The sequence below is a fragment of the Calypte anna genome, chromosome 1 (genome assembly GCF_003957555.1).
Source record: "Calypte anna isolate BGI_N300 chromosome 1, bCalAnn1_v1.p, whole genome shotgun sequence".
Classification (NCBI taxonomy): Eukaryota; Metazoa; Chordata; class Aves; order Apodiformes; family Trochilidae; genus Calypte; species Calypte anna.
The window spans coordinates 93076902-93103229 of NC_044244.1; the positions used below are offsets into that span (position 1 = coordinate 93076902).

The 26328-nt window shown below is 44.0% G+C and overlaps 2 protein-coding genes across 7 annotated transcripts in view; one reads left to right on the plus strand and one right to left on the minus strand.

Moving 5' to 3' along the window:
• Positions 1 to 8469, minus strand: part of RCSD1 (RCSD domain containing 1) — a 33591-nt gene extending 25122 nt beyond the window's left edge. For 3 of the 4 annotated variants that reach the window (XM_030455573.1, XM_030455562.1, XM_030455554.1), the window contains exons 1-2: positions 8261 to 8469; positions 1981 to 2028 (exon numbers count right to left, since the gene is read on the minus strand). In XM_030455573.1, the coding sequence (XP_030311433.1) occupies positions 1981 to 2028; positions 8261 to 8266 (54 nt within the window). In that variant the 5' untranslated portion in view covers positions 8267 to 8469. The remainder of the gene's footprint in view (positions 1 to 1980; positions 2029 to 8260) is intronic. The other variant, XM_030455565.1, reaches the window with a different exon arrangement.
• A 9565-nt stretch (positions 8470 to 18034) lies between these two features.
• CREG1 (cellular repressor of E1A stimulated genes 1) lies at positions 18035 to 23758 on the plus strand. 3 transcript variants are annotated; one of them, XM_030449539.1, is made up of 4 exons: positions 18035 to 18387; positions 20343 to 20462; positions 21284 to 21468; positions 22012 to 23758. In XM_030449539.1, coding segments are annotated over exons 1-4 (612 nt in total). In that variant the 5' UTR covers positions 18035 to 18081; the 3' UTR covers positions 22013 to 23758. The 3 variants fall into 3 exon arrangements, with proteins under 3 accessions (XP_030305399.1, XP_030305408.1, XP_030305415.1); XM_030449548.1 differs by having other exon boundaries at positions 22427 to 23758; XM_030449555.1 differs by lacking the exon at positions 22012 to 23758 and having other exon boundaries at positions 21284 to 21469.
• Positions 23759 to 26328: the final 2570 nt, after the last annotated feature.

The following is a 26328-nucleotide window of genomic DNA, read 5'->3' on the forward strand; positions in this document are numbered from 1 at the left end:
GCTGCCAGAGATGATGCAGGTTGCTGGATCAGAGTGTGAAGATGCTGCAGAGGATGGACCCTGTAAGACTGGACCCTGAGCATCCACACTTCTGAGCAAAGGTCTGCGAGGGCTGGCATGGAGAGCATTGCTGGTGGGTGACCCACACCAGGTACTTGAAGTCACAATTGGAGTGGTGTGAGGTGCCAAGGGCAGGGAACTGGGGTGGGAGGGCAGAGTCAAGGAAGGTGAGTCCCATGCTCAGTACATACAAAGGAGCAGAGGGAGAGGGGCTGAGAGGACATCCCTGGATGGCTGTGGGCAAAGGTTTCTTGATCTGTACCTAGCAGACCTTGATATCACATGAGATTAGAAGTCCTGATATGGGTGGAAAAGACAACTTTCTATTGAACTAGGAGATAAAAGGTGGTAAGACTGTTTCCCTTCTCTATGGGCAATGTGTCTGAGTTGCCTGACTTGATACTTTTATTTCTCCTGTCATATCATGCTCCAGTCTCCTTTCTTCCACTTAGTCCTCCTTACCTGCTGTCTAGAGGACCAGTGTGAATACCTGTATTTGTTTGCATGGAAAGCCTCTCTGCCTATAACTGGGAATATATTCCTTGAAATTGGGAATGAAAACACTGGCTTTTTATGGAGGGACAGCACACCTCTGTGCACTTTGTAAAGTCTAAAGGGGAAACCAAATAATACTGTGCACATTTCCCAAGTTAAACACACAATCACTGCAGGGCCAAAGGGGTGAGATTCCTAGGAAACCTGGCACACAAGCTCAAGTGTGTGTATAATAAAGTGGATCTGTTTCATCTGAACTTACACTGGCGAACAAGGTACTCAGCAGAAAGGTATTTCAAGATGATTGACTCGAATAACCCATGATTGCAGTTCACAGCTTTAAAGGATAAAGACACCCATTCTTAAAACAGGAAGAAAGAATATAAAGTAAATTTTGGGTTGTGTTTTAGTCAGACAATAAAAGAACAGTTCCCAGACTCTTGCAGATATGATGTTCATTTATTTTGATCTAAGTTTCCCAGAGACAGAAGTTTGCAGAGCTTAACAATGTGGTGTACAGGAAGGAATCAAAAACACTTTGGGGGCCTGATGCTGAATAGCCATTAGCTTCTGCTATCAGCTCCACATGTGGAAGTACTGCAGAAACAGTATGGTCCTGCCCCTCTGGTGGCCTCATCATTGTTACTTCTTTAATGCAACAGAAGAGCACTGCAACCATAACCTTTCTAATGCTGTGTCCAGGATATTTTTTAATTTCTCACAGCAAAGAGGTTTCCACTGCATTTGGTTTCTACTACACTATTCTGAACCCATCCAGACCTCACTACTAGAAGTTCTGTTTGCTCTTTGGTGAGATGCACCTCTTCCCTTTTACTGGATCCCATTATTCCTAAGTGTACTGCTGTTATGATGCACTAGTTAATTCTATTCCTCTGTGTTTTAGACTACTGTCCTGTCTTCCTCCATAGTCACAATCACTTGTTTCATGCCATTTTTCTGAGTCAGCTCTCCCTTGCCTTTGCATTTTCGTGTCTTTCTCTGAGCAAGTCATTGGTCTGCATCCTTTATAGATACCAAGATTTTCCAAACCACATGCATCAGTTCTCTGTGCTTGAAAAGCTGCAGTCTAAGTGAGCAATATATTTCTGGCTTTAAGAAGCAATATGTAGCTTGGTTTGGTGATGGAGCATGAGGGAAAGAGTTATATTTTGTGAAGTACTTCAAGATGCTCAGAAAAGCCCCACTGTACGCCATAGCTACGAGTGTGTACAAAAGCACAATTTGATAATGCTGAGAGCATGACTTTGAGAAACCTGAGGTTGAGTGGCTTTGTTGAAGCTGGCAGTGGTAAATCAATATCCTTTGAATATTGTCCAGTAGTCATCCACACTGACCAAAACACTGTGTGCATCTCATTATAAAGGCTAAACATGTTTATTTGCGTATTTGCAAAAACAAGCTTACCATCTTGCTGCCTGCTTGTTGGGTTTTGAGTTCTTTTATAATTTCATGCTGAAGAACAAAAGAAAAAGGGAATGCATCTATAAGAGCTGCAGGTGAGGTCTAGGTTTTTGTTTTGAGCAAGGGATGTCCTTGTATCTGACAGGAATTTGGACCTATGTATTTTCTTCTAACAGGTGACAACTTCATTAGGCACTGATGGGGCAGATAAGCCTCGTGGTTGTACTGGGACCCATATACTAGTGATAAGATACCATAAAGATATGCCTCAGACTTGATGTTAATGTAAAAGTGTTTCTGGCATGACTTATAGCTGGATATGCTGTGACTTGGATGAAGCGAGATTTAAATCCATGCTTACATCAGGCTCAGTGAGAGTGACGTGTCCTGTGTCTCTGAAAATAAGTGTGAAACAACTGCTCAGTAAATGTGTAGTAACTTCTCCTTACCAAATAGATCTCCTGCCTCTAGATCAGATTCATCTTTATGCATGCCTTTATGCAAACTGTTAAAGGTATATAGTTGTCTGTAAGTCACCAAGACAAAATGTGTCTCTGCAGTATTACAGCACCTACAAGAAGGTTTCACCAGTAAAACAAACAGGTCCTCCAAACAGATTCTCTTGCTGCTGGGCATGGCTGCCATCCCAGATTCCAAACTGAGGCAGCAGAGCGAGTGTTTTAGGAAGAGGAGCATCTCCCTCCCTGCAACTGTTAACCAAACACTTGGAAACAGGAAAACCACCCCTACTTTATATGGGCTTGGTCATTTCCATGACGAAAACCAGCAGTGCCTATTGATAAAGTAATGCTGATGTTTCCCCCTGTTCTTCAGATAAGCAGATCCTGGGAATGTATGAGAGACGGTATGCATACTGTGTTGTTCAACAGTAACCTCCTGCCAATTAGGCTGTGGAGTACAGGAAAGAAAGCTTTTCCAAAATACTGTCTCCATGACATGAAATACTCAGATACCCAAAGATTAAAATGGGGAGTGAGGGAGAGGACAGGTTCAGAAGAATCGTCCCTCTCCAGTGGCATAGGAAAAGCTTTAATTCTGCAAATCTTTAACTCTGCAGTTGCTGCTAGGTACAAGTAAGGGTCACAGCAGAGCCCTTGGGGCTTTGGATTTGTTTCTTTCTGCTCTTCAAGAGGAAGGCTTCATCCAGTTGCCAGAATGTGGAAGTCTGGCAAATCTGGTCCTTTCCAGCTCTGCTGTAGACATGGCATTTACTGCCAGGCAGGTTCTAAGTCTGCCCAGACCTGAGGAGTAAAATGGGGTCATATGGTACCTCTCCTAATATATTTAAGTACTCGTCCCCTTTTCTACACAGGCACTACATTTTGAGCTTACAATGTTCTGTTAAGCAAAAAGAAAAAAGAAGTGTGGAAAAGAAATGTTTTAATTTTTTGGAATGAAAGCCAAGCAGCAGAGCTTCCTGAGAAGGGGAAACTGTTTCCTGGCAGAACTAGCAGTGGCGTAATGCCTGTGCTTAATCTTGGCTCCACAGCTTCAAGGGTGGGCAGAGACCTCACTCAGCCCTGCTCACCTCTTTGGTGTACTGTCCTGCTGCTCTGAGGACCATAATGATTACAGATTTCAGCCCCTTCTCTGCACAGTACTACCTACCCTTTCTCCAGTGCCTACACTTCAGTCTTCTTGGGTGACAGGTAACATATCCTTATTGCAGTTTTTCTAGGGACAGGGCAAGTACTTCTGCTAAAAGATAGCTGTAGTTTGGGTAAGGGCATCATTACCCATGGCTCCTGAAAATAAAAAAAAGCATTTGGAATAAAAGACCTGGAAATGTGCTCAGCCATGATATCTGTCTGTCCACAGCCAGTGGTGCCTTCTGAACTTGCCAGCTGAGGGAGAGGACATGTTTGAACCCTGAGAGGTTTCTGCAGGTTCTTATTGAGATGGAAAACAGAGGACTCGCGAATTTTCTCCATGCTGCTCTTCTGCTTACTAGAGGAGTGGAGCAGGACCTAGGGTATCCTCACCTGGCAAAAAATGGGGATTTACTGAAAAGACCCAGTGGCCTCATCACTCCCCAGATGTCCCAGATGAGAACATTGTGGTGTAGGGAGAGCACAGGGCCTGAGGCTGAAGCCATGTCCAATAGGTTGGCCTGAAGGGATGTGGCAAGATGAGCAGAGGACTGTTCTTAGCCCTGGAAAAGATCTCCCTCCCCAGAGACAGTGTAGCAGCAACAAGCAAAATAAACATCTACCAGGAGTTAGTTGCAGAAAACAGACATAGGAAAGGAGATGTCATGGAAAGAAATTAAATCTGTTGGTAGGCACAAAGAGGAGGGGAGCCTTTCCAAAATAAACCTGGTTGCTGCACCTTGCAGCAAAGGGAAGCCATTGCACCACAGAGAGCCACCAAACTGCAGTTCAGTCTTGGATTGCTTCCCTCTGCTGTGTGAGAAAAGTTCAAATGCCTCCATGCTCCCAAGCTCCTACAGAGAGACTGGGAAGAGAAATGCTATGACTGCTGTTGAATACAGGCTGCAGAAAGCCACAAGCACTTCCAGTGGATGCCTTAAATCACGTCTGCAGCAAGGTTTGGTACAGCTGTGGGAATTAGATAGCTTGGACAAAATCTGAAGATGTGAACTAACATGCCAACAAAATTTCTGATCCTTTTTTGTACCATGAGTGCAAACAAGGTTTGATTTTTTACAAGTGGGTTAGCTTTCATCCAAGCCAACTTGAAACACTTTAAAAGAATTCCTCATGTTAAGAGTCTGTGACATAAGCCTCATGATTTCAAGTTTCTTTCTTGAGTTGTAACACTGCAAAGAAAGCTAATTCTCAAACACATACTGCATCAAGAAGGTGGTTCTTCACAAAAAAAGCCCTGAAGAACAGCAGACTCATGAAATTACATTTACTGTAAGAAGGTTTTGCTGCCTCTTTCTCCCTCTTTGGCACCTTAAATTAAATAGGGGATTAAATTAAATAGGTGATCTAGTACTTCCCCAGTAAGTTTGCAGATGACACCAAGTTGGGTGGGAGTGTCAGTCTGCTCGAGGGCAGGAAGGCTCTGCAAAGGGACATGGACAGACTGGATCAGCGGGCCAAGGTCAATAAAATGAGGTTTAACAAGGCCAAGTGCCAGGTCCTGCACTTTGGTCACAACGACCCCATGCAACACTACAGGCTTGGGGAGGAGTGGCTGGAGAGGTGACAGGCAGAAAAGGACCTGGGGATGCTGGTCAACAGCCGGCTGAACATGAGCCAGCAGTGTGCCCAGGTGGCCAAGAAGGCCAACAGCATCCTGGCCTGTATCAGGAACAGCGTGGTCAGCAGGTGAAGGGAAGAAATCATAATCCTGTACTCAACACTGGTGAGGCTGCACCTTGAGTGCTGTGTTCAGCTCTGGGCCCCTCACTACAAGAAAGACATTGAGCTGCTGGAGTGAGTTCATAGAAGGGCAACCAAGCTGGTGAAGGGTCTGGAAACCAAGTCCTATTAGGAGAGGCTGAGAAAATTGGAGATATTTAGTTTGGAAAAGAGGAGGCTGAGAGGAGACCTTATTGCTCACTCAACTACCTGAGAAGAGGGTGTAAGGAGGTGAGTGTTGGCCTCTTCTCTCAAGAGAACAATGACAGGACCAGAGGGAACGGCCTGAAGTTGCTCCAGGGGAGGTTTAGACCAGATGTGAAGAAGAATTTCTTTACTGAGAGAGTAGTCAGGCACTGGAATGGGCTGCCCTAGGAGGTGGTGGAATCACCATCCCTGGAAGTATTTTAAAAATTGTGTAAATGAGGCACTTCAGGACATGCTCCAGTGAGCGATACAGATATTGATGCATATATTTTACCGGGGGGGGATGCTGACAGTTGGACACAGTGATCTTAGAGGTGTTTTCCAGCTGTGACAATTCTGTGATTCTGTGAAATAGTTACAGTTACTGGTTTCAGTGTGGCCTGTTCCTGACAGCAGAATGGGCAAGACTAGGTACCAGCCCCTAAGGAGCAGCAAAACCACAGTAACCACTCTAGGAAACAATCCCAACTATCTTGCTTCTGTGGGTTTCTCTAAAGTAGGTTCTTCCTGCCAAAGACCTGATGGAAATCAGCTGGCAAGGTCAGCCCTCTGCCCTTTCTTTCCCTAATGCTGGTAATCCTCACATGTCCCTCTAGAGCAAAGAGCTTGCCAGTTGTGCCAGCAGGAAAGCACAGAAAAGCTCTGCCCACCACTGATGAAGCACATGGGGAAATGACAAAACTTCTCATTCCTGTTGCATAGGACCATTAAATCTGTTTTGTAAAGCAAAAGGCTGTAGTGAGTCTCTGGGTCCTACTGCCTGAAAAAAAGCTCTCGGGAAGAAACGAAGCACAGAACTGGCAGATGAACTCAAGTTCTTGCTTTTGGCTCTATTTGGGTCTAAGATCTTCATACTTTTGGGACATTAACCACCTTTCTGGAGGGTTGGGGCAGGAGGAGAAGACCAAGTACACTACTTTAAAAATGTCTTAGGAGCTGAGATGCTTTTAAAATAAGAATATATGCAGCAGTCTACAGATTATCAGAATACATGGTAACATGGGGAAAATGTGGGAAATAGAGGTAAAAGAACAAAATCCAGTCAGAAGGTCTTAGGTTAAATACTTCAGAGAAGCTTCCTGACTGACAGACCCACAGTATGTGTCACACGAGTCTCTCAGAAGGACATCCATTCCTTTCTACTCTGAAGCACTGCTGTGGCAGACAACAGAAAATACTCAAGGGGTGCACTCCTCTGTGTGTGGAGAGGAGAAAGTCTGGGGGAGAGTATCCTCAACATGACAAAATATCTGTGTTGGACCTAACTTAGTCTATGCTCCATATGTGGCTGTGCACAGTAACTGTGCACAGCAGAACAAATTAAGAGTTTGACTCCCCTTTACCTCTGAGAAACTCTGATAGTGTATAATGAAAAAGAATAAAACAAGCATTAACTGGTCTGTCACTCTATCAAACAGTTACTCTATCAAACCTAAAATCTCTAATGAAGTTATCTGTCTTGTCATGCCACAGGTAGTCTGTGCTGAGTTGGTCTGATCCTTGCTTGGTCCTTCTCTACAGCAAAATCTGTTAAGGTGGCTTGCTGTGGTAATGATCATGCCTGATCTTTAATTCTTGCCTGTGGGTCAGGCCAGCACAGGTAACTGGGAACTTTCAAAGAAAATTAGTAGTGGTGCTTTGAGCACACTACTCCCTGGCTTTGCTGCATGTTCTCTGTTGTTGAGGCTGCACTGATGCAGAAAAGGGCTTTTCTGTGAAGACAGTATTAAATGGTTTAGCAAGATATGTGTTTAGCTGAGAGAAAGTCCAAAAGTTCTCTTTCGTCATTTGAGGTTTTGCCAATGTTGCAATCACCTTTCTAGCTCCTGTGCCCCTCCTAAAAATAAATATTTTTTTTCCTTCGCCACTTAAAAAACAGTTGGGAAAGCTAGAGAATCCAGCCTGACATGAGCGAAGCAAACACCATCACTCTCATTTTGTGTGAATGGGAAAAGAGTCAAGGGGAGGTGAACTGCCTTGCCCAGCAGGGTGCTACACAGGAGAAGGCTTGGACTTAATCACCAGGGAAGCCTGACTCCTACTTCTATGCCCCTGTCCACCAGCAGTATGCCCACCCACAGACAAGAGCTTTGACTCTCCTGAAGCATGGGACACACAGCATGGAGGAAAAGGCACAGGAAACCCTCTGGGGGTGTGCTACTCATTTACCTCGCTGAAGCAACGGTTCTGGGGTCCCTTTCCTGAAACAAAATGCTCTTATCAAGAACGAAAGGGAGACCGCCCCAGTCCACGTAGAACGGGGGGGACACTGCTCAGGGTCCAAATCGCTGCTGCTGCTGCTTGCTGCTGCAGGGGTTGGGCAGGAATCATCCCCAAGGAGCCCGCTAATCCTGTACAGTTTGTTCACCTCTCTTCACGTCCCCATTTTTACTGAATTTTTAAAGCCTCCTTTCCAAATGATGCCCTTAAAGATGTAACTCTCCCACCTCAGAGACTAAAGCAGTAAAAAGGCTGTCCTTCCTCCTTCCCCTTTCACAGATGGAATGTCTACCCATGCCGTCCCCCTACTTTCCAAATCTGAACTCAAAACCACCACTCATTGTAATGTCATGGTGGGAGCTGCGGTGGGGGGGGAGAGGGACATTTATCTGACCCTCACCGAAAAGGTATTTTGAGCTGCCTTTCTGAGAAATTGCTTTGCAAGGTGGAGCTAGTGCAGATCGAGGAGCCACTCAGAAGCTGGTGGAAAAAAAAGTTTTCTTTACCTCCATGTCCTGCAAGAGAGAGGTGTCCTCGGGTCAGTCTTGCTTCCCCACCCCTTTCCCTCTTATGTGTGGGGAAGCTTCAGCCGAGCCAGAGCAAAATCCTGCTGCTGTGGAGGGAGGGTAGGTAATATCCAAGCTGCTGCTCAGCTTGAAAACTGACAGAGCCCAGCGAGTGGCCCTGCACTACGAACAAGGAAGAAGGGCGGGTGGGTGAGAGGAAGGGAGGGAGGGGAGAGGAGGGGGAGGCAAAGCAATCAGTGTTTAAATTTAGACACAAATCTAAACAGATACTGTCCTTCCCGGAGTGCTGGGCTCATGAGACAACAAACTGCAAACTCTGCTGCTGTGCCCAGACTTGGGGACACTACATGTGCATTTTGTACCTTTCTTTCTTTCTCCCCTTCATATTTTCTACTACTCTCTATTACCCTCTTTGCCTTGTTTTGCCTGTTTCTCTCCTTTGCTTGCAGTTGCTCCCCTGGTGTCTCTGCCTGGATGTCTCCCCTGCCTATCCTTCCCTCTCCAAGTCTGCAGGATCTTCTTGCTTGCTTGTTTGTTTGTCAGGAGGATCTTTTTTCCTTTAACTGCAGCTTCCCTTCTCTTTTACCTCACACTTCTAGGTAATTTCAGTCATCAGTGAACTGTCTTTGTAATGGCTAGAGGGGCACAAGAGGAGCCATGGGTGATGACTGTATTTGAACAGAATTTAAGGCTTCGGTGTCCTGGTGCATGGATGGGACTCCCAGGGATGACAGTAGTATCAGCAGTAGTATCAGAAGTAGTATCAGCAGTACTGCTGTGCTGCTGGGTGATTCCCCAGTCAGAGATCAGGGCTCCACTGTGAAGGGCACTGCACAGATGTGGGCACAAGCAGGGGGACCTCATGCAGAGTGTCACTGCCTAGCTGTAAAGCAGGACTAGATCTTTCAACTCTGAATCTGTCTCTCACACTACCAGATCAAAAGACGAAGGATGTTCTTCTCTCCCCTCACAGGGAAGGACAGACTTGTCCACTGGAAGTAAGAAGTTTCTGTGGTGGCAGAGAAATTCAGATGGGAAAAAATAAGCCTCAGGAATGTTTTGCTGCAGTTTCCTTTTCCATTCATATTGCAGTGTTGTAGACATCTCTTTTAGCAACTGTTTGCATATGCTCCATCGGAAGAATTTCAATCCCAACCTCTTGAGAGCAGGGTGGTGCAGAGGAATTTGGAAACACTCTCTTTGTCTTCTGCTGTCTTTCTTGCTCTGCATGCAGCTGCAAAGTGACACAATGCCATGTCATCGTTTTGGGATGATAACCTCCGGGTCAGAAGAGGGTTAAAGCATCTTTTCTGAAAGGGATGCATACTTTTCCTTTGCAGTGTCTCTGCTTGGAAAACACTTCAGAGGGGATTTAAATGTGACCATCATGATATCCCAGGTTATTGCAACAGACAAATTGTCTCAACACTGTTGTTCTTAAAGTATAATTAACTGTTGCTGTACTGCATGCTGTAGGACCCCTGTGGAATTAGCAGATTTAAATAATGATCTCATTATCTCTCAAGTTCAATATACAATGGCTACAGAGCCCTTAGCTGAAAGAATGATAGGCTGAGTTTCTGCAATCTGGAGATTGGGCAAGAGAACTAATTAATCTTCTGTTGCTGAAACACTGGATTAGTTGAAACCCCTCTATTGTAAGCAACCAGAAGATTCTGCAGCTGTAAGAAAATAGATTAAAACGTAAAAGAAAAGTAAAAATGAAATATCTTCCTCTTTGGAAATCCTACTGATTTCTTGAATTGCTGGCAATGTTGAATTAGGAAAAGGGATAGGAACTGAGCTATCAGGGAGGGCAGGGTGCTTTGGCTGCTCACCCTTTGCCTGCTGCTGGGAAGGAGGAGGATTTCATGCTTCGGGATTTCACTGTGGGCATTGGTCACAAGTGTCACTTTCAAGCTGTCTGCCATGTAACAGACTGTCAAAATCACATACCTCCAATGGTTGCTTCATGCTGCTCAGGGTCTATTTTAGTATTTTCTTTCTGCTTTCAGGGATTGTACTTTGCAGAGGAAACTTAGGTTTACAGAAAAGGAAACTGCTAGGGAGAGATAGTATCACTTTACCCATACTAATACTAAAGCAAAGGTAGCTGCAGCTGCCACACCACAATTCTTCACTCTGTTTCTGTTCCCAAGTATCTTGCCACAAGGCAAAACTTTTCTGCCAGCAGTATTTCCAAATGACATTGCTCTGAGCATGATATATGGTACCGTTCTGTTTATTAATGATATTTTTTCTTCCCGAAGGAGCAAGGAGAGAATGCACAGAAACACTGTCTGGATGTTTTTATCCAGACAGGAAGGCATGAGGTGTGTATTTGCTCTAGACTTTCTTGTTTCTGGACTGAAAAACACTAGAAAATCTGAAATAAACAACCCGTATGCTTTAACCACAAGGACCTTGGAACAGATGTTGTTATAGGAGGTCACACCAAGAAACTGGGTGTTTTACATTATGTGTATGTGCAAGTATGAATGTGAGATATTTTAGATTATGACTCTCTGCATCTCTGTGTGTATCTCTGTTCACAGACCTACGATATAGCAGTGTCTATTAAACTAACTTGTTCATATATGCGAAGATAAGTTTCTACATCTGTTTCAGGAGAAAGCGATGCAGTCATCACAAGTGCCATTAAAAGAAAACTCTAGGGGGAAATTTAATCTGAATGAGAAAATGTTGTGCTTTTGGACCCCTGGATACCGCAGCTTCCCAGCTGATTCTTTTTAAGATGTGTGAGGCCAAAACAGCAAGTTCGCTTCAGGCCATATTACTGCTGTTCCTGCTACATCCAGCATGCTGGGGAGAGGTGCAAGGGAATCCTTCATCCTGGCTTGCCTGCAGAAGAGAGAGCACAACTAGTTCTGCCATGTTAAAATCTCCTTATGGAATATTTGCTGACTGCTTGCATTTTGGCTATGAAGTATGAATAGGGCCTCTATAGGGTGCTAGGTCAAGAGAAAGGAGGTGCAGGGATATGGCAATAACTTGTTCAAAGGCAACTCAGGAATGAAAGCTTTTGGGGGCCATCTGAAACTTTGACTCAGATATTAGTGTCCACACAGCTATCTCATTTGGGTGTGCCTGTGTGGGTACCCAAACTCAGCAGGTATGTTTGTCAGGGTGGTGGATGAGCTGTGGGTGTCTGCAAGACAGATTGAATATTGGCACTTTGTTAAGACATTTGTTTAGAGATTAGTAGAACTCCCCTATTCAGTGCCAGTATCTGAGCTCCTTCTGCCTGGCTCTCTCTCTGGCTTTGGCTGATGGTATCCACATAATTTTCCAGAATTTGTATTATTGACTAGCAGCTGTTACCAGGCTGGGTTTTTGATCCCCTGAGAAAGCGGTATCAAGCTTTCCTGTTCCCACTACAGCAACTCAATTCTCAACCGAAAAAAAGGGGATAGAGTAATCACAGTGAAAATGCACTTGCATTTCAAAGATCAATCAGCTCAAAAAGCCAACATCCTGTTTTGTGTTGGGTTTACACAGGGGCTCCTCCGACAATAGCAAACTGACAGGAAGCAAATGTGAGCAGTGTTTTCTATGGGAAACTCGCTTTTTGAACCCACCATTCCGCTAATCATGTTCTGAAGTATCTGCTCCCACAGACCCTGCCCTCACCCCTCATCATTAAACTAACACTGCAGATGCTGAGCCTCACCCTCCTCTTCAGGGAGTTATCAGCAGGAAATGAAGTCAGCTGGAACGCTTTGTACCATCAACTTTTTTCTCTCTCTAATTCTGCAGCTGCAGTGAAGCACGCCTGAGAACACACACGCACACACGCATGCTCGTGTATACCCAGACTCGTGTGCCAGGCACAGTGCACCCTTGGGAACTGATGTGAGTGGGCAAGTCCCATTACCACTGATGCTTGAATTACATGAAAGGATGCAATTAACAAGTGATTCCTGCTAGGCTCTATTGGGCAGGGAGTGTGTGTTGTGTGGTGGCCACATAAAAGTAGGTGTTAGACTAACTGGAAGACTTAATGATTTCATGTGTTCCTGACTGTCAGTCTGAGCCTGAGTAGTAACATCATCATTCAGATTAACCAGGGTGCTTAGCTCCCAGGCTCTGGGCAAAAGGCTGTCCCTAAGTGGAGTTAGAAAAATGCTGCATAGTACAGGGAGAATTCCACCTGCAATGCTTTGCTTGAGTGGCTCTGCTCATAGTAAGATCACACTGAGGTAGACCACCCTCATTCATACCAGGCAAGCTGGGGCTGGTCAGAGGTGTACATGTAGCTCGTGTCATCTCTTGCAAACCTGAAATTTCTCTGGAGAGCACTTCTTTCACTGCTTATCTGCCTGACTTCAGAGAACAAACTGAGCTGGGGTTCTAAGAGGGATGACTACACCCCATTATATTAATATAGGGATGGAACAAATATTATCAGTGTCAGCCATTGACAGCTTGCTTCTAGACTGAACAATTTCTCTACCAGTTACTAGTTTTAATACACAAAAAGGCTTAATATTAACAAAAAGTTACACTCAGAACATGGCTGCTGACATCCAGGTATTTATGCTGGATACATCCTTGTTTTTGATTATGTTCTCAGGCCAGTCCTTCTGCCCATCTCTCAAAGTCCTGGAAAGCAGTGTTACAGCTGGCTATCTCAACAGCTTCCTCAGCATGCAGCCCAACCTCTGAATAAACAGCAAGATTTTTTGGTTGAAAACTGAACAGCATTCCCACTCCCTAACACATTTTGCACAGAGAAAGCTTGCATGGTAAAGAGAACTTTTAGCTGAATTCTAGACCGGCACTATATTCATTTGACCTATCTTTTAGAAAACACACAGATGAAAGGGGCAGAAGCTGAATTCTGAAGCAAGTCATTTTTGGGAACTTTGAGAATGAGAATGAGAACAAATAAATGCCTTATGCACAACACCTTTTTTGTGTTTGGCAAAGGTCTGCATTGTGTGCCATTTCCTAGTTGTAGTAGCAGTGCCTTGTTTGGCAGGGCTAATATCTCCTCAGGAGGATATCTAACCAACATTTTTAGAAACAATTTGCATGGTGGGTCTCATGTGGCATGGAGCATTGGCACTTCAAAGCACTGAGTACTTCAGCTTTTGCCAGAGCTGACTCACAGGTCAGTCTCTACTGTCAAACACAGCGGCAAGTGACTTTAATCACCCTGGCTGTCATTTGGATGAGGGGAGCTGGCCTGGCTCAGAAATCAAGCACTACACACAGAGAGACTGCACAGCCTACAAGTGTTATCTGGACAAACAAAGGTTTCTGTTCTTGGACAGACTGCATGACCTAGACAGGAAGCCTGGCCTGGCACGTAGCTAGACTTTGTGTCTGAAGAGAAACCTTTCCCACCCCATCCAACAACAGTGCTATCTAAAGAGAGAGCTGGACCAGGGTAAAGCCATCAATGAAGAGGGCAGACAGAGCATGTCGATGGATTAGCCAGGAGGGAGACCTTACCCACCCTCTGTAAAAATTCACCTTCTGTAGAGACACAGCCCCCAGATTCAGCCTGTGGGCCCGTTGCATATAAACCACACAGAAATTAAGATTGTTCCATGAACCAGCTAGCCCCTGGAGGGACTAAAGAGGCTCATTCTATGGTGAGATATTACTGTTTATTTACTGGTTTTGTAGTGTAAATAAGCAAAAACTGAAAAGGAGAACTAATAGCCCACAATACTTTCTTGAACTTGTTATGCAAGGAGGCTAGGAGCCCCTAGAAATATTGCACCACAACAGAGAGAATCCTTCTCCTTTCTGAGATATATCTGAGGAAGTGAGAGAGCCTGGAAATTTGCTTCAGATAACAACTTTTCAGAGCAACCTAAAAGGCTTCAATAGGGGACCAAAACAATCCCCTTCATTCAGTGCAGCATGCAAGAGAGTCTGTATGCTGGTGTGCATTGCTCACTGCAGACACTAGTTAGCCTAATAAATCCTGTTCTCCTTGGTGAAGAGCCAATGCTATTTGCTTCCATAAATCCTGTTGAGCCTGAATTCCCACCAGCCTGATGAACTCAAATCCTACAGGAGGCTGGGGCTGGACAGCAGCTCCCCATGGTGGCTGAGGAGCAGGTCAGCTGCAGAAAAGCCGCACGGCTTCAGGGGCAGGAAGGCAGGGAGGGGCCAGGAAAACTGGGCAGATTTTGTTTGGATGGGCTGTTTTCTCTTGTCCTCGGAGATCCCGTTGTGTGGTTCCAGTGGTACCAGGACAAATGGAGAATGATCTTCCACATTCTCCAGGGGGTTCACCTTGCTTCTTCTGCCACAGAGGCTGTGCCGCTCCAGCAAGATGCACACTTTCCAGCAGAGGCAAGGATGGCCACGTTCAGCAAATACAAGCTGCTAATAAATTCAGACTGTAAAGCAGAAAACCTTCCCCCATTCTGCATTTTCTTTTTCTAAACCAAAAACTAATTGCCAGCACTGGTTCCCCCATCCCCTTTTTCTTCTTTCCTTTACATCCTTTTTATCCTTCTGGCATATGGTGTTACTTTCACATACTTTCCACGACACCCCATCTTTCCTTTGCTGTCCCCACCAACCACCTCCTTTCTGCTCCCTGTCATGCTTTCATGCTCCCCAGTAAAATAATTCACAGACTCATGCCCCCTGCTCCCTTTACCATTTGTCCCTTTGCCTGCAGCAAGTGAAGACAGACACTCCCTGATTTGCCCCCTCAAATTCTCAGAAGGCAGGGCTGCTTGAAAATAGAAACATGCAGTTTCTGTGCATGCTAGCACATCTTGGGGAGGAGAGAAAAGAGGAAGCTGTTATGTTTCTGTTTTAGCAAGCAAAATATCTAACCAGGAGTTTCACGCAGTTTGTCTTCCATATCCCCTTCGCTTTCCTAAGCCATCTTTTGTAGACCGTTTTCCTCCCTTTCTTTGGTTCTTTTCACTCCTCCAGAACAGCTCTTGGACCCTTTTTTGTTGTCTTTTTCCCTTCACTCCCTTCAGGAGTGGAAACTCCTGCCCCTCATCTACATCTGCTGTACAATCCTGCACATAGAGACAACATTTTGTGCAGTCTCCTCTCTCACGTTTCATTCCTTTTCTTGACATTTTTTTCCTTAGCACTTAGCCCTGAAATAGCAATTGTCCTGCATCACAGACAAGGCTGCTGGCATTGCCTTTGCTGCTGGAGCACTTGCAACTTGCAAGCTCAGCTACCTGCCAGAGCTGAGTGGCTGCACATCAGGGGTTCAGAGAAGTCTTTTTTTGCTTGTTGGTTTGGTTTTTCTTCTCAGTTATAACTGGTGAGGCTGCTCCTCAACTGCACCTCTGTTCAGCTTTGGACCCCTCACTACAAGAAGGGCATTGAGGTGCTGGAGCATGTCCAAAAAGGGCAACAAAGCCAGTGAAAGTTCCAGAGCACAAGTCTTACAATGAGCAGGTAAAAGGAACTGAGGTTGTTAAGTCTGGATGAGACCTTATCTCTCTCTACAAGCACCTGAAAGGAGGTTGTAATGCAGTGGGGGCAGTGGGGGCTGATCTCTTCTCCTGAGTAACAAGTGATATGATGAGAAGAAACAGCCTCAAGTTGTGCCAGGAGAGGTTGAGATAGGCTATTAGGAAAAAATTGTTTACTGAAAGGCTTGTTAGGTACTGGAACAGGCTGCCCGGGGAAGTGTCTGAGTCACCATCCCTGGAGGTATTTAGAAGACATTTAGATATGGTGCTTAGAGACACGGTGTAGTGTTGGACTTGGCAGTGCTTGGTTAACAGTTGGACTTGATCTTAAAGGTCTTTTCCAACACAAACGATTCTATGATTCTGTGACAAAACACAGGCTTCTCCAGAGCATGGCCCAGGAGAGGGAAGCAGTGGGAGGGAGGCTCTGTAGGTTAGTCCCAGGAGGGAAAGCCAGGCTCTGGATATGCTCTGCAGGTGAGGGGAATACTGGAGGGAAAACAATTTTGTTCCGACTGCACACAGAAACAGGACAGTATGTAGGGAATGGTAAGGAATGGATGTGTCCTGCATTTTCTTTTCTGAATTCACTACAGCTATATTATTCATCTGACTTGCTGTAACCTATGGGTGCTATGGGGCACCTGCAGACAGACAGTGGTGACAGAAAGTTAATTTGGGTTTCTCTGTGCTACATTGCATAGTGTAGACATAGCTGGTAAGATGGAAAGCTCCAGTCTTTTAGGGTAAGTTGAATCAAGTCTCAATATTGCTCCAGTTAAAAATATTTCCTTATACAAATCTACATAAGGTGACCACGAGGTGATGGACAAAGCAATGTGTACCTTTGTATTTATTTCTGTAAGGAATACATAGAAGGCCAAGAAGCTGTTCAATCAGCCAACCCAGGTTTTGTTTTCGCAGAGATGGCTTTGACATACATCCTGCAGTTTTTAAGTGATAAAACTTCAGCTATGCCTAGTGACAAATGATCGTATGAGCTTTGTAGTCCAAGCCAGTTCCAGATCGACCCTGACTGCAGTCATTATAGGCCAAGGTTTTCCTCCAGGAGGGTGGGACACAAACACTTGCTCTGGCAGAATAATTTGAGACCGATTTAGCAGAAGCACGGAGTACCGGGGCTGACAGTGCCACAGCCACCCTGTGGATCTGACCGAACTCCCCAGCGAGACCAACCCGGGGCAGCTGCTGGGCACCGTGCTGGGTCACTCAGACCTCGCAGAACGTCCCGACTCCACGCCAGTGGGGGCCACAAGATGGGCAGCGTCGTTCTAAGGCTCAGGCTCTGCTTCAACGTGCCCGACGGCTACCGCACACCGCCCGCATGACCGGCACCAGGAGCTGAGACCGGGAAGCAGACCCACATCAGAAGCCGGGACCGTGACCAGGACCCGGATCGGAGCCCGGATCCCGACCGCTGCCGCCAGTCCCGTCCGCGTCCTGTGAGCGCCCTCCCGACGGCCAACGGCCGCCCGCGGGAACGCCCCTGCTGGCACTGCGCCTGCGCACGCCTCTACCCTCCTCTCTACCCTCCTCTCTACCCTGCTCTCTACCCTCCTCTACCCTCCTCTCTACCCTCCTCTCTACCCTCCTCTACCCTCCTCTCCTCTACCCTCCTCTCTACCCTCCTCTCTACCCTCCTCTATCCTCCTCTCTACCCTCCTCTCTACCCTCCTCTACCCTCCTCTCTCCCCTCCTCTCTCCCCTCCTCTACCCTCCTCTACCCTCCTCTACCCTCCTCTACCCTCCTCTCTACCCTCCTCTCTACCCTCCTCTACCCTCCTCTACCCTCCTCTCCTCTACCCTCCTCTCTACCCTCCTCTCTACCCTCCTCTCTACCCTCCTCTACCCTCCTCTCTACCCTCCTCTCTACCCTCCTCTCTACCCTCCTCTACCCTCCTCTCTCCCCTCCTTTACCCTCCTCTCTCCCCTCCCCTACCCTCCTCTACCCTCCTCCTCCCCCCGCTCTCTCCTGCTGTCCGGCCGCGAAACATGATTGGCAGAGAGTTCTGAAGAGGCTCCTGATTGGCTGATGGGCTAGCAGTGGCTCCGCCCCCTCTGACGACGGCGCGGCAGAGCTGTCGGAATTGTTTACAACCGACGAACGCCGTGGGGATTGTCCCCGCCTACCCGCAACTCTCATTGGCTGACCAGAACCGGCGTCGCCACCCCATTGGTTGACGGCAGGCCGGCGAATTTCCCACTCGCAAGGCTGCCGCCGGCGTGCCCTCATTGGTGCAGGAGGGGCCGGCAGCCTTGTTCCGATTGGCTGATAGCAGCGGGGCCTGTCTCTCCTCTCGTGGCGCAGGGGCCCTGGGTGTCGGTGCCTGCGGTGCCGGGCAGTGCATGACGGTGGGTGGTGGGTCCGGGATGGCGGCGCGGCGGCTCCTTCTCTGCGTGGTGGCAGTGCTGATGCTGCTGGCGGTCGGCGGGGCCATCCCTCCGCCCGAGGAAGCGGCGCGCATGGCTCGCTACGTCCTGCACAACTGCGACTGGGGAGCGCTGGCCACGCTCTCCACGCAGGAGGGGCTGCGCGGCCAGCCCTTCGCCAATGTCTTCTCCCTGAGTGACGGGCCCCCCGGGCCGGGCAGCGGCAGCGGGGTCCCCTACCTCTACCTGACCGACTTGGAGATCTCCGTGCAGGATCTGGAGGTGAGGAGGAGCGGCCGGGCAGCGCAGAGGTGGGGTGGGAGGGGGGTGCCCTGCAGGGCCAGCTCTGTGTGAACCCCAAGCAGACACCGTGACGCACGTAAAGGAGGCTCAAAACTTAAAAGCGCGGAGGTTATTACCTCAATTTCGTGGTTTTCTTTGGTCGCCTGCGCTTTTTCATCTCGGTAGCAAGTGGTAGTTGGAATTTCTCTTGTAGAAGTCAGGGTTTAGAGCAGCGCTTTTTGATGTTGCCGGTGATGTGCTGCCTGTTCTGGGTCTGTCACCTCATTTGTGAGCCCTGAGGACAACTATTAGTCCTTGAACACCTAAACGTGAAGTGGTGCTGTCTGTGTTGAGGCTCCGTAGTCCCCTTTAAGAAGTTCCTGATGATCAAGGTCTGAAAAATCGCTAAGAAGCTCTCAGGTAGAGGGAGTGAGTGAAACTTACAGAAGTGCTGACCAGAGGAACGAGGGGCCACAAAATACAGAAACAGGCAGAACTTCGTTAAAAAAATATAAAAAAGATTGGAAATGGGTAGTGTGGGGCTTGAGCAAAGAGTGCTTTTACCCGGACTGCCGAAGGAATAGGAATTAAATCTCTGGAGCTTCCTGGAAAGGCAAGCACATGACTAAAGGCAGCAGACAGGCATGTTGAAACCTTGGCCTTGTCTCAGGTCTTTGCTTGGGTGTCGTCAAAGGCTGGCTAAAAAGTTAGGGAAATAGTGGTTGTGTGCTTACTTTTATTATAAAAAAAATTTTGTTCTGGTAACTGTTACATTATTTGATGAACAAATAAACACAAAGCTTAACGCCAAAATCTTCAGACTTTGATTTAACAAACTTTTCTCGTTTGTTGCCTGTCAGGTTTTAGTTTGTTACTTTGAAATAGTTTGACTATGTATGTAAGTGATGTAAAAAGCCTTGTTTATCTTTTATGGCATCTCTTTCTCCACCCCAGCTATGGCCATTTGTTTTCTTTTTTTTTCAGACAAAGGTAAAAATCATGGCATAAACTGCTAATGAACATTTTCCTTCAGAAGGCTCCTTTGCAGATCCTCATTCTGCTGCTACAGGGCTGAAACTTTTGCCTTTCACAGTCACGTGAGCTGGGAGATATTGCTGAATAATCATGAGTCAGCTCCTTCCTGCTGAAGCAGCTTCCCAGCTGTCCCATGGCAGCTCCTGTTCCAGCAGTTCAGTGGTACTTTGAGTGACTTTGGGGTCCTTCTTTTTGAGATCACTATTTTAATTAAATTTCCCAATGCATGTAAGCTTTCTTTTCTGGAAGATAATGAACTTCAGAATGTGATGTTCTGCACTAAACAGCCCTGTTTTGCACCGATACTTTTCAGGCTGTGCCCACCAGATTAGCTTTAGAAATTCTTTAATTCTTCGGGCTGTCTTACTTAAATGCTCAGGATTTTTTAACCATAACTTTTAAAATTCAGTTTAAACCTCAAAAGGGCTGACCAGCTTGGGGGCAGCCAGGAGGATAGTTTTGGTAGGAAAGTTGGTTGTTTGGTTTTGTTTTCACTAATGTTATCAACGTTTGTGAAATGCGGTATATGCTTTTCAGTAACCCCTAGTCTTTCCACTGGAAATAACTAAACGAAGTTCACTGTATGTCTTTGTGTTTTGTACTGTCCTGTATATATGTAAATTGAAATATATCATCAATTGAATGTGAAATTACTGGATTGTATATTGAATTCAGAGTTTGAGGGAGTAGTGGCTCCTGAGGTTTGTACTTTACACTAACAAAGTTCAGCACACTTCTAAACTGGGCTTTCTTTCCAGTTCAGAGCTTATCTAAGCAGACTTTCAGCTACAGGTAGGAAAAGATGACAAAAGCTTTCTCTTTTTACCAGGTTTACTGAGCTGAATAGAATACCAAAAGCTGAAAATATGGTGACATTTTACTGAAAAAATATATAAACCTCCTATCTATTTGCATTTCAGATAAATTCAAATGCCTCCTTAACTGTGTCTTTGGCACAGACTCCTTACTGCAAGAAGCACAGGTATGATCCCCAGAATCCCCTCTGTGCTCACATCATCTTCTGTGGGGGTATTGTAAAGGTAAGCAGCTAAAAGTTGACATTTATACACCAGAACTTCCAGAACTTCACTGTCCCATAGAAGGAACTGCATGTGTTATTGAAGCATTGAAGATACCTGCATTGAAGATCTTAATCCCATTATTGAGCATAATGATTGAGGATGAGGACTAATTATCATTACAGTCAATTGTATGGTAGTCTAAATTTTTATTTGGTGTTTTCACACCTCAGGTGTTTACATGTGACACTCCAGCAATCCTTTAATTGCTGTCACAAGTTTCTCATCAGTAAGGGAATTGTTTATTTTAATTAGTTCCTTTTGTACTATACATAAAAATCTAATTTGTTGATTGAACCCTTTAAATATTTGCTCATCGTATATTAATTGCTGTCACACATTTCAGCTTCTAGTCTCTTGTAGACTCTTTTGTATCATCCTGTTTGTGTGTGTGTGTATTTGCATGCATGTAAACACATTTGGATGGGTTTGTTTGGATTAAGCAGGGCAGAGGAGGTAAAATTCCCATTTTATGGCTTGTCAAGATATTTTTCATTATGTTGATGAAGTACTTCCTTGGTCATGCTTACTTTAAAAGCACCTTTTGATGTTTAAAGTAGCTACCTTGGAGTTTTTGTCTGTTTTGTCTGTTATGTTTTGTCACATATACAGTTATAGGTCACAGTGAAGGTGCATGGACTCGGAATGAGTGCTCTGGAACTGGATGTGACTAAACTGAAAAAAAAACCCCAAACAAACCATGCTGCAGTCTGCAGTGGTGTGTTTTTAGCTGAGATTTCTTAACTGTATCTTACTGTAATATTTTGCTCGTTATTGTTTAGGTGAATGATTCAGAAGCAGACATAGCAAAGAAGGCACTATTCAGTCGCCATCCTGAAATGGAAGGTTGGCCTAAAGATCATAATTGGTTCTTTGCCAAATTTAACATCACCAATATTTGGGTCCTGGACTACTTTGGTGGTTTGAAAATTGTGACACCAGAAGAATACTACAGCATCAAGCCTTAGTAAGTACTTGAATTTTGCACGCATAACTCATTATATTTGGAACCTGTAAAACGTCTTATTATTTACAGTGTGTATTTCCTTTTTTTTATACACATTTAAATCTCTTCTGTAAGTAGTCTACTAGATGCAGTGTATGAAATCATAACAGAGGATCCACCTTCTTGACAGTATCAATTGAAGTATGGTTAGAACTACCTGTGGTTAACTGCACTTACAACTCAGCTTAAATACAGTTTCTTGAGAGGAAGGACTCATAGAGTGGGCATACTCTCTGTCCTCCGTTCTTTAACTAATTGCAAGCCAGATAATGTTTTGGTCTAATAGTTAAAAATAGGTAGACTATTTGGCTTTTATGAAACTGTATTCATGGAATTGCAGCAATATTGCTTAATATTTTCAAAACAAAATTTGTTTTCAAAACAAAATTGAAGTATAGAGAAATTATGTTCCATTGTCTGCATTTAACCAAGTCTTAAGAACTTTCAAATACATTTTGCTGCATTCAGCACTTACACGTTCAATTTTGGTTTTACTCCTTGTAGGTGGAGAAAGATCCTTGGTGATGCTGATACACAAAAGAATTACTTTGGCTGTTTTGTGAAAGGCTTATTTTTTTCTATCTATTGTTAAGCTGGATTAATAATGCAAAAAAATCAAGCACCTTCCATTGTTAATGAACATTTATAACACTTCTGAAGCAAATGTAAATTCTTACTAACTAGCACAGATTGAATCATGGCGCACTCAAAAACCTTTGTGCATAAGCCATAACTAAATTTTATTCATTGGATGTGATTCTAGAAAGGTGTCTCTCTGGCAGTCTTCATTTAGAAAGGCTGTGTTTACTAGTAACTGAAGGATTAGTCCAGTTCTAAAACTTCCAGTGACTCAGGCACAGAATAGCTTCTTGTGATCACTTCCCAATTAAATTATTTTTTTAATATCTGTGTACTTTAGATCTTTGTGGCAAAGTACTACAGGGTGTCTCAGCTGACTATGGAGTGGAAAGCATTGCTTGTATTGCAGTGGCAAATGGTGTGCTGAGTTCCCAAATTCTCTTACGAATTTTCTTTGTATGCCAATACACTCACTTGTCTAAGCCATTTTTCTATTTTGCCACCTATGTGTTATAGAATATGATTGTGTTTGTGCAAACTGTGCATAAAGCTCCTCATAAGGTTTTGGTAATTCTTCAGCTTGCAGTGATTATATCCCCTGACTCTTTAAAAGAAGGTGGTAATGCCTAATGTATCTGGCTTTTGTGTAAGGGAAGAATAGTGGCTTGTAAATTCAACTACTATGTTGTGGAAGGCAAATGTTTTCTTATTAGGAATCTGAAATTTTCAGCATTGTTAATATGATCAAATTGCAATTCAAGAGCTACCCTCAACAGTAGAACTGAGCAGATTTTTCATTTTGGAAGCCATACACAGCAATTTTGGCTTAGTAACCCAGAAGCAACACAGAAGCTAATACGATATGACATATGATTTATTAATTGTAGGGAATGAAAATTAATGAAAGGGATGCATAATTAATTATCTGTTAAAATAAGCCACACACAACCACAAAAAAATAAATTAATACTCTTACATCATCCCTCATTTCCCATATGGGAAGTTCAGAAGGTATTACGAACAATTAAGTTGATTTTAAAATGAGCAAATATTACCAAGCTGACAGTAAAGAATGTGAAAATATTGACTACTTAGAGGCATACCCATATATAGAACAGTAGAATTTGTCATATCAAATCATCTCTACATCTTAATGCTTTTATTATATCACTGCTTTTCTTAAATACTATGATGATTTGTGAAAGTTTTTTGAGGTAATATATTAGGTTTTTCTTCTCTGAAACGGGGGAAAAAGGTACTTGTTACTATATCAAACACACTGTACTATTTAAAATTATTTTAGGATAAAAAAATTACAGTATGGAAACAGTTTGTTTTGAACAGATAACATTGACATTAAATATTAATCTGAAAATATTTTTATATGAGGCATAAAAATTGTGGAATTTCAAATGATCCTTTGGTAAAGACTTGATTCTTGCTATGTTGACACCTGAATGTTACTCCATAATTTTTATTGTGTGAGACAGCTTATGCTGAACTTTGTTAAAATTAAAGTATTTTTTGACAAGTGGTGTTGCCAATTATTGCACATTCAATAATACTTCTCTTCCTCATTCTCACTCAAGCACCCTCTCTTTGCAGTCCTTGTTTTATTGTCACTCTGGAGTCTTTCACTCGTGTTGGAATAAATGGTGAAACACCTCTCTTACACCCGACTTTCCCTCCTTGGATGAAATAAACATCTTCCTGTTTTTCTTTCTTTTCTACATCTAGTACTGTGAAACAGAACAAAAAAATAACAGAAGTGGAGTTTGTGAGAATAAATATAAGGAAGCCTTATTTGATTGTATCCTCTGGATAGGGTTTCTACATTTCTAAATGACTATATCATCAGCAAGCAGGTGTTCAGCCATCTCCAAGAAAACAGGGCTCCATCGTGTGTAGAGGTTACTTGGGAAGACAAATGCCATCACTTTGCATGCCCCTTTCTTTCCATTGTTCTTCCACCAGCTTTTATTGCTGAGCACAATGCCATATGGGCTGGGATATCCTGATGGTCAGTTGGGGTCAGCTGTCCCAACTTCTTGTTCACCCCCAGCCCTCTCTCTGGTGGGGCAAGGTGGGAAGCAGAAAAGCCCTTGACATTGTGTAAGTGATTACTGAAACACTGGTGTGTTATGAACACTGATGTTTTCATCACAAATTCCAAACATAACCCCAAACAAGCTATGCTGAAAAAAATTATCCCAGTACATCACCTCTGAAAGGTGCTTCCATTTGGGGGGTTGGTACAGAATAAAGCTTGGTTTATTTTGTTTCTCTTTGGTTGTCTTGCTGGATTTGATGTTTCCGCTAGTACTAATTCCCAGGTTTTTTCTGACTGGGGGAGGGAGGGCTTTTTGGATAAAAATTAATCTTAAACAGTTGTGTAATACTACCATGTTTCACTGGAACAATTTTAGATCAGAGAAATCTCAATTTTAAATTTGAGAAGTCCCCAGCCAGACTTTTGGAGAATAGTGAACAACGGAAGGGCTAAGCTAAATGTACAGGTACAGATTTGAGGGTTAATCAGAGATGAACCAGAGATGGAGTTGCTATATCTATGCATCTCATTGAATACTTGGATAAAGACATTTTTATATGTAAAAGTGGATAGTAAAGCAGACCGGGGTATCAAGCTCCCTAAGCATCTCAGTAATAGGTGTGCAAATGTTAATGTAACTAGCTCAAGAAAATCATCAGCTTTTGTTTTTCCTCACCTTCTTTTCCTGTGTTTACAGTTGTATTAGGCTGATTCAGGAGATTGGTTGTGAGTGTGCTTTATTGTTTCCTAATATCCAGAGTAATATTGTGGCTTAAAATAGAACAGGCCAAGTGCAAGAAATTAATACACCTGTAAATAATGAATCAGTGTTTTGACTTCTGACTGCATGTGTCCTCTAGCATCACATGCTTGACGTATCCAAACATATTCTAAATAGTAATTAAGTTACTCTCCATACCCAGGAAGTTATGTATCTCCATTTGTAGATAAGAATCAGAGCCAGAGGATAACCTTAGGCACCTCACTAAGTCACAGGAAGTTTGTGAGCAGGGAATCTAATTAGGATAATATCAGCCTGTCTCTCTGACGATATAGTAACCCTTTTTTCCTTTGTCTGCTAATCTTGCTCATTAACACGTTTGTGTTTCTGCTTCTTGATTTTCAGGGGGGGTTTTGTGTGTTTTAAGATAAAAATTATGTCCAGTAGCTTCTTGCAACATGCAACATCATCACAGAATAGAGTTTATGTATATCACATTTTAATCCTTTATTCATTTCTTGCTGGATTTAATTTCTTAGCTATTTAGTACTGTATCTGTGATCTTTACAATAAAATAGGGGTAGCTCAATGTATTAATACCAAAAGTATTAATCATGACTTAATGGATGAATTTGTTTTTAACATGCTTTTCCTGAATAACAATGCACTGAATCTAGAGTCAAAATCAAATAAACTGTTATATTATTGCTGAACACAAGAGGGTACCACAGACTTGCATTTGAGTTTGTTGTTCCATGTTTAATACTTAAAATTGGTTATTGAATTCCTCATAACTCAAAGGTGCCTGTAAAGCATACAACAGGGGGCATAATAGGAACAAATTCTTTTTCTACAGTGCTTTACATTATGAGTGCTTTCCTCCATAAATACAGCAGCCTGCCAGCTGCTAAAAAAGAAGCATTCATCATTTTTTTTGTGTTTTGTAATCATTTTGTGCTTTGGAGTGCTCAGAGGTAATATCCATGAAAATGATTTAAAGGTTTTTAAATTAAGAAACTCTAGTAAAGGAAATGGAGAGAGGTATAAAATCTCTGGGAGCAGCCACCTCCAGACTCAATAATGTTTATTTCTCAGTACTCACTAGCCATAAGAATCCAACGTGAGGGTGTTCATTCGTATGAAGATGGTTGGGTTTGTTTTTAGCTGAACTATGCCACCTGACTCTGATTTGTAATTTCCAACAGCTAATTAATCTTGTTGAACTTGGATTGTCTCCATGCCTCCCAGTCCTCCAGTAGTTCAGGCTGCCTGTGCTGGAGCCCAGCCCTGATTAGGTGCAGGTGCTTGGGTGGTGAGGCAGGGCTAGGAAAAGCCTGCTTCAACTCTTCTCTTTGTCTGGGGGCTGTGTAACAAATCGGGTCCTTGCTGCTTGTCTAGTCCTCCTGCCTTGACCTCACGTGTTTGGCCCTGGTTGCTCTCACCCAACCTGCTCTTCTTGTCCAGGTTCTGT

Bases quoted from the DNA above. Each gene is read 5' to 3' on its own strand.
- CREG1 (XM_030449539.1), top strand. From the start codon at position 18,082: ATGACGGTGGGTGGTGGGTCCGGGATGGCGGCGCGGCGGCTCCTTCTC. The intron at 18,388-20,342 runs GTGAGGAGGAGC...TTTGCATTTCAG, and splicing joins TCTCCGTGCAGGATCTGGAG to ATAAATTCAAATGCCTCCTT. The intron at 20,463-21,283 runs GTAAGCAGCTAA...GTTATTGTTTAG, and splicing joins TCTGTGGGGGTATTGTAAAG to GTGAATGATTCAGAAGCAGA.